This window comes from Aythya ferina (genome assembly GCF_964211825.1).
Source record: "Aythya ferina genome assembly, chromosome: 17".
In the NCBI taxonomy this organism is placed as follows: domain Eukaryota; kingdom Metazoa; phylum Chordata; class Aves; order Anseriformes; family Anatidae; genus Aythya; species Aythya ferina.
In genome coordinates this window covers 6,537,635-6,549,172 of record NC_140316.1, presented here as the reverse complement: position 1 = coordinate 6,549,172, position 11,538 = coordinate 6,537,635, and the positions used below count along the sequence as shown (strand labels likewise).

Below are 11,538 nucleotides of genomic sequence, written 5' to 3'. Positions count from 1 at the left end.
CGGGGCTGAGATGTGCCACGTCCCCATGACAGGGCCCAGGGGGAGGCAACGTGGCCACGTCTGCACACACGGCAACCACAGGGACACGTGCTGGGCCAGGATTCGGCACCTGGGGCTCACGGTAGAGCCGTGCACCATCGCAGAGCCAGCCTGGCCCCATCCTGCTGCCCCCAGCTCCCTGCAGCCCCCCGTGCCACGTACCCATCACCATCACCACTGAAGGGACATGGAGCCGGAGGCAGTGACGGGGCCAGGAGCTCGCCTTTATTCCAGCCCCGACAGGCCCCATAGCCCCGCAACAGGGTGGCTGAGCCCCACGTCCACACCAGCCAGGGCTGCAGCACTCTGGCCCAGCTGCTGCCCCAACGTGCTTTTTTTTATTTTTTTTCCCCATTTCCCATGAATCAGACGTCGCCTTGCTTCTTTGCAAAGATTTTGGGGGCCAGGAGGTGACGGGCGGGGGTGCTGGACCCTATGGGGATGGCGAGAGGGGGCTGAGCAGGGCCAGCAGGAGCAGCGGGGACAGGAGGTGGCAGGGGCAGCCGCGGCTGGAGGTGGCGTCCCTGGAGGCAAAAACCTTGCGGCTGTGGAGCGGCTGCGGCGGGCGGTAGTTGTTGGTCATCTTCTGGGGCACAGCACCCGAGGCCGGGAAGTAGACGGTATTCACGAACGCCCACAGCTGCCAGGGGGAGAGGTGTGGGGTTGGGAGCCGTGCCACCGCGTGTCCCAACCCTGGGGCACACATGGCTCAAACACGGGGCCAAGTGAATTCATCCACCCACCCTGCTCAGCTCCCCCAGCCCCACAGCCCAGCCCAGTGCCCCAGGAGCAGACATCCCCTTTACCTCCCCTGTATTGTTCAGGTGTAAGGAAACGCACAAGGAGCACGATGCTCATGGCACGGCTTTTGGCCACCTGAGGCTCTCCAGCCCCACGGCAGGGCCGCCCACTCTACCTGCGCCCAGCCGATGTCCACGGGCTCCTCAAACACGGTCCAGACGACGGCCTCGCTGCAGTCGGGGGTGGTGAGGGAGCCCTGGTAGCGGTAGTACCTGGAGAGCCGGCTGGCGCGTGGCAGCAGCGTGCTCAGGCGGAAGGTGGAGGCCAGGTCCACAGACTGCCCTGCGTGGTGAGATGTGGGTACTCAGCCCACACCAGGACAGGGGACAGCGGGGCCACCCCCATCCACTGCCCCACAACCCCCTCATTGCCCCAGCCCACCCCCGGACCCCTCCCCTCCTGCTCGTGCCCCAGGGCAGGAGCACAAGGATGCCTCACCGGCGTGGGAGATGTTCCTCAGGCCACTGACAATTGTGTTGTAGTTGGGGTTTGGGGCTTCAGAGACCTGCAAGGCAAGAGCAAGCAGTTCAGGTGGGCAGAGCCCATTCTGCAGCCTGGCAGTGGGGTGGAGGAGTTAGCAGTGGGGCCCCTGCTTTACACGGTGTTGGGGGGTGCTCAGGCAGGGATCGCCCAGAGCCGGCATTTCCTAAGGAGCTTTTGGGAACACATACGGGTCCTCTGGGGACACTTGGCCCCTGGTCACAGCAGTGCTCTGCTTGAACCCACGGGTGCTGGAGATCACCAACCCTGTGAGCCACCACCAGCCTACCTGGAAGAAGCAGCCCAGGACAGCCAGCCCGCTCGGGTGCCCCTTGGCCTCCCCCAGGGTGCGGTACTTGGCGTTGATGTGGACGATGTGCAGCTGGGGAAAGACAGAGGGGCTGAGCATGGGTACCCAGCCGAGCCCCCACCTCACCCTGACCTCACCAGGCACTGGGTTGGGAGAGCAATGTGCCCGGGGCAGAGGTGGGAAAGGGGGAAAGGGGATGCACAGCCTGTGTGCCTGAGCATCTGCTCCAGCCGCAGTGAGTCAGTTTTGCTCTACTCTGACAGACCATAAATACCTTACAGGCACAGAGGCTCGTTTGTCCAAGAGGATCCCAAGGTGTTTGGTGGAGCCGCACTCACGCCCACCCTCCCTCCCTTCCCCGACTTGAGACATGATCCCTGTGGGCACCGGGGCTGCTCCCCGCCTACCTCCATGGGGAACTGGTGCCCGTCCAGGGTGTGCTCGGAGCCATTTGCGGCCGGGCTGCCCCAGTGGAAGTGGAGCTGCAGCGCGCGGTACCGGCCGGGGAGGCCCCCGCCGCTGATGGCGATGTGCTCGGAGGCCGGCTCACCCTCCAGGCTCAGCATCACTGCAAGGGACGGGATAGGGACAGGGCTGGCCCCGTGGGGACACTGGAGAGCTGCAGCACCGGCGGGGGGCTGAGCCCATTGTGGGGGCAGAGCACCCACCCGTGTGCCCGTTGTTCACCAGCTTCCACTTGCCCGGGGGGGCCTGGTCGTAGCCCTCGAAGACGATGTCCCCGAGGCCGCTGTCCCTCTGCAGCCGGCGCCTGTTGATGTTCACTGGAGACTGCTTGCTGCCGCCGCACGTGGCCTTCAGCTCCTTCCAGTGGCTGGGGCCTGCGGGGGGGCACGGCCGTGTGAGCTACCTCCACCCCCAGGGGTACACAAGGATGAGGGTGGCCAGGCCCCCAGCTGGCCCCGAAGTCCCTGCACCATCTCCATCCCTTCTCTCATTACCCTGAGGAGGTTTTTGGCTGGAAACCTTGGGAGCTGCAGCCCCCCCCCCGTGCTGCCCACCCCGCAGGCTCCCCATTACCCACTGCCTTCATTAAGGAGCAGTCCCCACAGCTCTGCCGGGGCATGTGGCCGGCTTTGTGCAGCCCTGGCTGCCCCCCGCCAGCCCCGCTCCTCAGCCAAAACCAGCCCTGGCCGCTGCCCGCCTTGGTTTAATTGTTGTGAAGTCAAATCTCTGCGGGGCAGCAACAAGCAGAGCCCGGCCACTCGCGCTCCTGGACACGGCTGACCTGCTGCGGTGGCCGGGCACGGTGCACGTGCACCCAAGGGCTATAAAGCAGCTGGGCTGTAACAGCTGATTAAATGCTCCTTGAGCCTTAATTAACCTTTTACAAGCTATTTGTGTTCTTCCAAACAATGTGCCCCCAGGCGTACCGAGGGCAGGTGCCTCTCAAGGCAGGGAGGGCACCAAAACAGAGCCGTGCCCTTGTGCTGGGGCTGTCCCCACTCACCACATTTGGGGTCCTGCGAGTCGTAGCACCACTGCCCTGCGGGAGAGAGCACGGGTCAGGGGGGCCGCGGGGGCACCCCAAAACCCCTCTTGTTGCAGAGAAACCCCCCTCAGCCACCTGAGCCCCACTTGGTGTTGGCATTACTGCATGCTCACCCCCTCTCTGCCTTCCCGGGCAGCTCTGTGCAATTTGGGTCACCCCCTGGGGGTGGCCGGGCCCCATCTCCGCAGCCCCAGCCCGAGGGGGGAGGCAGTCATGGGGGGCTGCAGCACCCTCAGTGCCCCCACGGCTGGTCAGGCAGCAGGAGGTGGCTGCAGCACGCAGGGGTGGCCGTGGGCAGGTCTGCACCCACGCCACGGGGACAACGCTCGCCCCGTCGCCTGGAGCATCCTCATCCAGAGCCGCTTCCCTCCCACCAGCGCTGCTGTCAGCGCTCAGAGGCAGGCAGCACGGGGACTCGCTCCACGCCGGGCTTCAGTGCGGCAGGGAAGCGGGAACACCGTGGAGCTGGAGCTCCCAGGGCTGCGGGCTTTGCTCCCATCGCAGTCCCACCAACCGGCCCCAAATCCCTGCGTGGCAGCACGGCCCCCCCGGCACCACACGTGCCCGCAGGGACTGGCTGCAGGGTGCGGATGCTGTGCCGGGGGAGCAGTGGCACAGAGCAGCCCCTGGCCTCGGCCCTTCGCAGCCACCCGCAGGGATGGGCCAGGCAGGCAGCCCCCGCTGAGCCCTTCCTGCACCACCTGTGCTGCTGACAGCCCGGCCTGCGGCCCCGCATCCAGATCCCTGATGCACAGCAGCCTCAGAGGGTCTGGAGCGGGATGGTGCCAGACTCGGACTGTCCCCAGGACAGGGATTTTGGGCTTTCCTCCCCATGCAGTGGGAGCTGAGCTTCTCGGGATCCCTCAGAGCCGCAGCATGCTGCCCTTGCCCCACCACAAGCATCCCCTGGCAGGAGCCAGATGAGCGCCTGCTGCTACCAGTCTCATCCCAAAGCAGGGTGCCCGCATGCCCTAGCCCAGCACAGAAGCCCCAGGCTACTTGGAGGTTTCACCCACGGTGACATTCCCTGGGTTGCATCCCAAATCCCAAGTTCCTGAATGCCCACCCGACCCGATCAGCACCCACCCAGCCACCTCTTAGCAGGGCCAATACCTCCCCAACCCGGCAGCACAGTGGGGACAGGGATGTCCTGCAGGGATGGGGCAGGACCAGGTCCCCCAGTCCCAAGCCTTCTGGACCCATATCCACTCCCTGACAGGTGGAAGGGGAACAAACCGCTGGCACCCGCGCCCCACGCCCGTCCCTCCGGCCACCCCAGGCACCAGCAGCGCAGCGGGCAGGCAGCGCATCTCACCTCCCGTGGCCGCTCGGATGACAAGAGGCAAAGTCACAAAAGTTATCCCCAGCCCCTGCGGCCCCATGCCAGCAGCAGGGCCGTGCCGGCCACCCCGCCGTGATGCCCCGTCCTCCTCCGCAGTGCGCCCGGGCGGGCGGCAGGGCTGGGGCGGGATGCAGCGCTGCCAGCCCCGGAGAAATCCTCAGCTCCAGCCTGAGCACTGCTGTTAAATATTCATCACAAGGGCTGAGTTTTTAACTCCTCGTCTGCTAGGAGGGAGCAGGGAGCGCCCGGCCCCCAGCCAGCCCCTGTGCGCAGTGCCAGGCCCCTGCCCGGGCTGGCACGTGTGGGCAGCCAGGAGCAGCAGGGCAGCGGCAGCCTCCCAAAGCCCTGGGGCTGCACCAACCTGCCCGGCCTGCTGCCCTCCTGGGGGCCAAGAGGGTGGCAGGGGTGCCGCAGGCATCCCATCCCCTTAGGGATGCTCTCCATCCCTAAAGCGGGGGTTTGCAGCATCCCCACTGCACCCCCAGCCCTGTGCAGGGCCACGGACAGGCTCCTGCAGGACCATCGGTATTCAGAGAGGATTGGGGCTGCCCCATCCTTTCCCCACTCCTTGCATGCACACACACTCGTGCAAAGGAGCTTGCGACAGCCTTCACCCCCAGCATGGCACTGGAACCCACCAGGAGCTGCCTGCGGTGCTGCCCCCCTGCTAGGGGGCTCACGGCAGGAGCTGGGGCCAGGCAGGGCCATGGGGACCCACGGGCCAAACCCAGCTCACCCCCGTGATACCTCGGCCAGGGCTGGTTTGGGAAGTGGCCACTTTCCTGAGTGGGGCCGTAGAGGCAGTGCCTCACAGCCTGTGCCCCCAGAGCCCCCATGGGGGGGGGTCATGTCCCAGGGGAGCTCTTATCCCAACGAAAGAGTTATTCTCCTGCAGAGGGTAGGTAGGAAGGGGAGTGAACGTGCAGGATTGTGGTGCTGTCACATTATCCTAAAATATCCCAGCTTTCTTCAGACAGCAGTGAAAAAGGAGGCCACAGGGCTCATCCCTCATCTCTTGCAGGTACTCACGTCCTGGCTCAGAGCTTGGCAGTGCTGCCAGGATAAATAAACCTCGGCACCGACACAAGGGCCGCAGAAACAAGCGTCCTGCTGGTGGCTTGGCCGGGGACTCACTGCAGCTCAGCTCTGCCACTTGCTGCAGGGACAACGTCAAAGGCTGGGCTCACCTCTATGGGGCTCTTTGGGGCATGCTTGTCCCCCTCCCCAGGCAGAGCCACTGCCCCAGCCATACCCAGTGTCACCCAGTATCCCTCTGCCCCTGGCCATCACTGTGTCCACAGCAGGGGGTGGCCGCGCTGTACACCCCCTCCCCTCCATGCACCCTCCCTGCCAATGGGCCCGGGGCTATTCCCCACCCCAGGGCATTCTCCAGGGCACAGAGTTTCTCTGGTGCTTATTTCTGGCAAGGCAGGCAGAAGCAGAGATGCTACCACAGAGGACACATGGCCAGGAGCACCACGCGGAGATGCCCAGCAGGGATGAGCCCCCTGTCCCACGACGGCCCCACAAGAAGAGTCCGTACCTGCTCCCACCCGTCCCAGTGCCCTCCCGCTGCACCAGGCTGGAGCAGCCTGCAGTTTCTATAGGAACCAGATCAAACCTTCCAGGAGCTGCTCTGTGCTTCCCGGCCTGCTGCTGCTGCTGCTGTGATGGTGGCGGGGGGCTCACAGCTGAACCCTGCAGCTCCGCGCTGTCCTCACGGAGAAACCACGTCCATCACCCTGCTGCGCAGGAGCCAGCAGGAGGTGAGCTCCCGCTGGCATGCGTGCGCACCAGCATGAAGGGAGAGAGCCATTATAGGAAAAAAAAAAAAAAAAAAAAAAAAGGCTCTGAAAAATAAAAATAGTTTCTGAAGCTGCAGCCATCGATCAGACGTGGGCACGGTGCCACCCTGCTGGGAACCCCCGCCACAGGCACCATCAGCGAGTGTTGCACCAACACGTGGCAGTGCCAAGAGCAGCTCCCGGCGGTGAATCCTGCGCTGAGCCCGGCCAGGGACGTGGGGTGAGCAGGACAGCAGCAAGACAAGGACTGGAGCAGCCAGAGCAGTGCTGTGTGGGTCAGGCAGCCCAAGGATGGGTGCACAGAGCGTTGTGTGAGAGCAGCAGGGAGACGGAGCCCGAGCAGAATAAATACCCTGGTGGCTCCTGACTTTGCTCTGCTGTTGGCAGTAAGCTGGCGTGGCCGGAGAGCCAGGGCAGGGAGTGCAGCAGCACCCGGTGCCCGCACAAAGGCGGCAGTGTGGGCAGCAGCTGCGTGCGGCCCCATCGCCCCCCTGCACCGCCTGGCACCCCGGGGCCAAACGCTGTGTCTGCCTGTGGCACCGGCAGTGAATGACACCTCGCCTCCTGTCACCCCAAAACTCTGCGGGCAGGAGATGGCGAGCGGTGGCACGGTGGCGGCAGTGACACCGTGTGCTGGCCGGCGTTCAGCAATGAGCGCATCCTGCGGCCACCGAGCCACCAGCAGAGCTCGGGCACAGCCTGGAGCATCCCACAGACCTCTCGGCAGGCACCGAGCCCAGTGACCGAGTGTTTCCATGAGCTCAGCCCCAGCCCGGAGCCACACCACCGTCCCCTTGGCCAGGGCTGGACCATGCGTTAAGGAGCCACAGCTCCTTCCCCAGCCCCGAAAGCAGCTCCCCGAGACCTTGCTGGGAGTGGGAGCTCCGTTCTTTGGTTACCTCCCCCAGCTAAAGGGGATTTGACCCTACACAGCCCTAGGAATGGAGCCCAGTTTGGGGCTGGGATTGTGTTCCCAGCCCTGAGGAGGCCAGAAGGCTGCTGAGCGCTGCCACAAGGATAGGGGCACGCAGGCACCGGAGGGGCTGCAGGGCTCAGGGGATGGCAGGGGAAATCCGTGCTGCAGCTGCAGTCTCGCATCCCTAAAGCCACACAACAGCTTAAAGGGACTTATTTTTCCACCAAGGCCTCCCGGGCACGGCCCTGCCGCCAGGCGGCCCCGTGAGGGCGGTGAGGGGCCTCAGGGACAGGGACAGGGACAGGTACAGGGCCCGGGCCCTGCCCGCCCGGCGGCTCGCTCCTGCCCCCTGCTGCCCACACGAGCCCCCTGCCAAAGCCCCGCCGCTGCCCCAAGGCTGCTCCGGGCCCCCCGAGGCTTCCCCTGCACAGGATGAAGGCCGGAGCTCGCCCTGCAGCAGGGCCAGGCCCGGGGCACAGCCCCAACCTTCCCTTTGGAAGCTTCAGGACAAAGGGGCGCTTTGGAATAGCTCGAGGTTGGGACAGGGGAGCTCCCGTCAGGTTTTTCTGTCAGTGACACACAACTTGTGACAAGAGATCAGTGCTGACAAGGGGCTCTGGAGGCCATGGGCACATAGTTGTGATCCCTGCTGGTTAAACATCAGTCCCCAGGCAGGATCAGGCACTCTCGATGCTGCCCGAGAGCCCGGTTGCTCCATGCAGGCCATGGTGAGCTGCAGGGCTCAGCTCCCTCCTGTCCCACCTGCCACTGCCTCGAACAGCTCCTGCCCCGCTTCTGCTCCTTCCACAGGCTCACAGCAGCTCCATGAGGGCAGCAGGAAGGGGCTGCACCTGGCCTTCACGGTTATTAACACCAGACTTTCTTCAAGTTACATTATTACAGGTAAATGCCACTGGTATTTGTACACAGACACTTCTACAGCCACCCTGTTTGAAACCAAACGAGTCTACTGATCTTTTGGCAAGGTCATGGTCTGGAAGTGCACCTAACAAGGCTTCCTTCACATTGCTAAAGAACCACGCCAGTGCGAGAAATCAGGAAACAGCGAAACGGACAGTTTGTCTTACAGAACACAATTTATTTGGCATTTGGATGAAATGTTTCTCACAGCATCTTGAGAAAAAGAAAGATTAGTGCCAACCCCAAAGAAAGAAGTTAAAACAAAAAAACAGTGTCACAGGGACTGAATTATCATAGTATCAAATTTAAATTCTACATGGTATTTCACAGAATATCAAAATCTTTTATACACTGCCACAGTTAAATCCAGTCACAAACCAACTACACAGGAGAAGCCTGCAAATGCAGCGTTGGCTAAAATTATTTTCCAAGAGAAGGTAAAAAGCAGTGTCTCATTCTCTCTCTCAGCCTCCCAGGCATACACAAGTCTGACATTCAGATTACAGTGCAGCATGGCCATGCACGCAGGCTGCAAGTGCAGCATCTCTGCTGGCATCAACTCCAACCCACTCAACGTTCAAGGTGCACAATACTGGAAAATTAAAGCTATGTCGTACCGTAGCAGGCAGCTAATGCAGAATATTGTTAGGGGAAGCAGATCCTCACCGCTGAATGCATCTACTCCAAAGAAACACAGATTTCGTTTGGAACTGGGTAACGGTGGAAGCAGAATGTATGAACTTTGATTGATTTGCCTCCTCTACACTGATCTGTTCTAATTTTAGGGTCCAGTTCCCAACTTGCAAGGGATATTTAAAAGAAATTTCTGTATATTTCATGTTCTTTAGCTAAGTAGAGAGGAAAAAATACATTTCAGCAACTGAAAAAAAAAAGAGATGTTATGGATCATATGAGAAAACATCAGAATTTCAGGGCTTTATCACTGAAAAAAATGACTTCTGAAAGATAAAAACAGTTTTTAAAACAGCTTCAAATTCAATTAACAGATGGGAAAAGAACAGTAAGTTACTGGTCACAAAAACAATTTCTTCCCAGGTGAAACTTCAGAGATGCATGAATTGGGCAGCCCTGTGCCACTGGCTCAGGCAGAGCCCAGTGACTTCCAGGAATGCTGCCTGTGCACAGACTGTAAGATTAAGCCTTCAGGAAAAAAAATCACCTGCTTCTTTTTTCTTCTCGACCAGCGCCCTGTCACAAATGGATAAAGGAATCGTCTGAGACTCAGGACTAGACACAACCGAACATTACACAGACAAGTTCTTTGTACATCTGAATGACAATTTTGATCTTCTAGCACAGAACTAAACCCACTGTCTTTCTAACATTACAATATTCTACAACTCACCTATTAAAAAAAGAGAGGCTGCTGTGAGACTGCGTACATGTATCACTGATAACACCGATACAAGTGAATATCTATGACTGCCCGTGAAGGAACAGCAGAGACCTCAATATGGCACCACAGTATGTAGTAAGGAAGGGGAAACTGAGGAACGGTTTTGTTAGAGGCCACAATGGGATGCGTGAGCCCTGCACAGGACAGAGTACTGACACCTGACAAGATAGATTGTGGTCAGGAACATTCAAAGAGAAATGCCCTCTTTGCTCATTTGTGCTGCAAGGAACGATAAGGTAATGGAACCTCCCCTGCTGTATCTGCAGGAAGATTGGGGATGCACCAGTAGATAAGAAAAACATCCAGAGAAGTGAATGGTGATGGGGAGACAAAAAATAAAAATCAATGCACAATAACTCTAAAAGATCTCATCAATCTAATGGCAATCAAAACAGTAAGGTCTTCCTCAGGCAAGCATCAAGCTTCAACCCCTTTAATTGGCGCTCAGAACAAAGTTACGTACCAGTCACCTTGCCAAGGGCAAGGAAGTTTTGCTGAGGAGTCAACTGCTGTCAAGAAAACTAATCCTTCCCCAGTTGGTCCAGAAGTCTTAGCAGTTGTGACGTTCTCTGCTCCAAGAGAGAATACTCAATGTGAAAAAGCTACGTTAAAATGGGAAATAAATGACATTTTTATTGCCAAATTAGAAGCTCACTGAGAGGTAAACAAGAGCTGTACTTAGTGAGCTGCTCCATTCAAGGCAAGATCTCCCTCGTTTACAGTTAAGATGAAGAAGGATAGGGAAAAAGAGAGAAAGTCGCAGCCTCTGTGCCACCATAGAAGTGGGAAAGGCTCAGAAGCTATAGGAAAAATATTACACTGAGGCTTCTACAAAGAAGCCCGCATTTGGAACAACTATAGCCGGGAGCTATCATGAAGTTACAAATCGTAACAGAGCTTATTTTCAATAAATTCACCACAGAACCAAAAGTAAAATAAAAAAAATATATATTGAACAGATTCCTGCAGTGTTATGAGATGTGTGAGGTAAGGTATCTGTTCACCTCAACCACAAAACACAGCTTCAGAGACTAAACCAAGCCAAAAGGCTTTTTGTTATTGCGCTAGGATACTACGGAGAATGAATGTTCCATCTGGCTTCAAAAGGAATTAGAAATTTTCTAATTTGCACTGCTAACAAAATATTTTCAGGAACAGATTGTAGTAGCATAGACTTTGCATCCTACTTAAGTGTACACTATCACATCCTGTCCTACAACAGAGTGTAGCCAGCTTCAGAGAAGTATTAACCCTAAGAGCCTAGTTTATATCCCAGTGCTTAGCTTCACCTAGCTGGACGCAGCACAAAGGGTACCGTCTACAGTGTATATATATTTTTATATATATATCGCCACCCAGAGACACACGCACGCACGCACACGCATTCGTACCTATAAAACTAAAGAAAAATCAGTACATACAATGTATAAAACGTATGAATGTGCTCAAAAATGCACAAAACCCGCTTTATTTTCATACTTCAGAAATGCTCAATTTGTATGCATGGTTCTCACTACTGCTATCCATCCACTTCGTTAGACCAGGACTTGATCTCAGAGGAGGAGATGGTAACAGATCCCCCAGGGTGGAGAATTGCTCCTCTCATTTCGTGCTGCTCACGTTAGAGCCAGTCAAACCAGAGAACAGGACGCGCCGTGGTGGTACGACTCCAGGCGGAGAGGCTTCCTAACAGTGCTTCCTCCTACTCGCGCGGCAGCAGCGCACACAAGAACTGTGATTCACTCTCCAATGGATTCAAGATCGTTAGCAAGTGTCTGAACGTCAAGACTCCAGATATGATCTCAATAATGAAACTCACAGTTTTCTGTGCAAAAGGAGTTGAATTGTCAAGACCAATCCTCAAATACAGTATAAGCCTATAGGCAAGACACAGAATAGAAAGTAGCAGCATATTCAGTAGGGAAAAGTCAGCTGCACTGGGAAACCACAATAGTGGGTTAGGATTTGTCATACAAGTATGATTTCTCATCGTTACT

General features: G+C 57.9%; 1 protein-coding gene and 1 long non-coding RNA gene across 2 annotated transcripts; both read right to left on the bottom strand.

Annotated features, from left to right (window-relative positions):
- Positions 1-242: 242 nt before the first annotated feature.
- Positions 243-4,740, bottom strand: LOC311446298 (carbonic anhydrase 15-like). Its single transcript, XM_084539271.1, has 8 exons — positions 4,456-4,740; positions 3,099-3,134; positions 2,299-2,469; positions 2,038-2,198; positions 1,610-1,702; positions 1,279-1,345; positions 956-1,122; positions 243-679 (listed from the first exon to the last, which is right to left on the bottom strand). The coding sequence occupies exons 1-8, from the start codon at positions 4,520-4,522 to the stop codon at positions 473-475; spliced, it is 969 nt and encodes a 322-aa protein (XP_084395397.1). The 5' UTR covers positions 4,523-4,740; the 3' UTR covers positions 243-472.
- Positions 4,741-8,281: 3,541 nt separating this feature from the next.
- On the bottom strand, positions 8,282-11,532 carry LOC311446054. The gene is made up of 2 exons (XR_014698732.1): positions 10,963-11,532; positions 8,282-10,110 (listed from the first exon to the last, which is right to left on the bottom strand). It is a non-coding gene; the product is annotated as an uncharacterized lncRNA (long non-coding RNA).
- Positions 11,533-11,538: the final 6 nt, after the last annotated feature.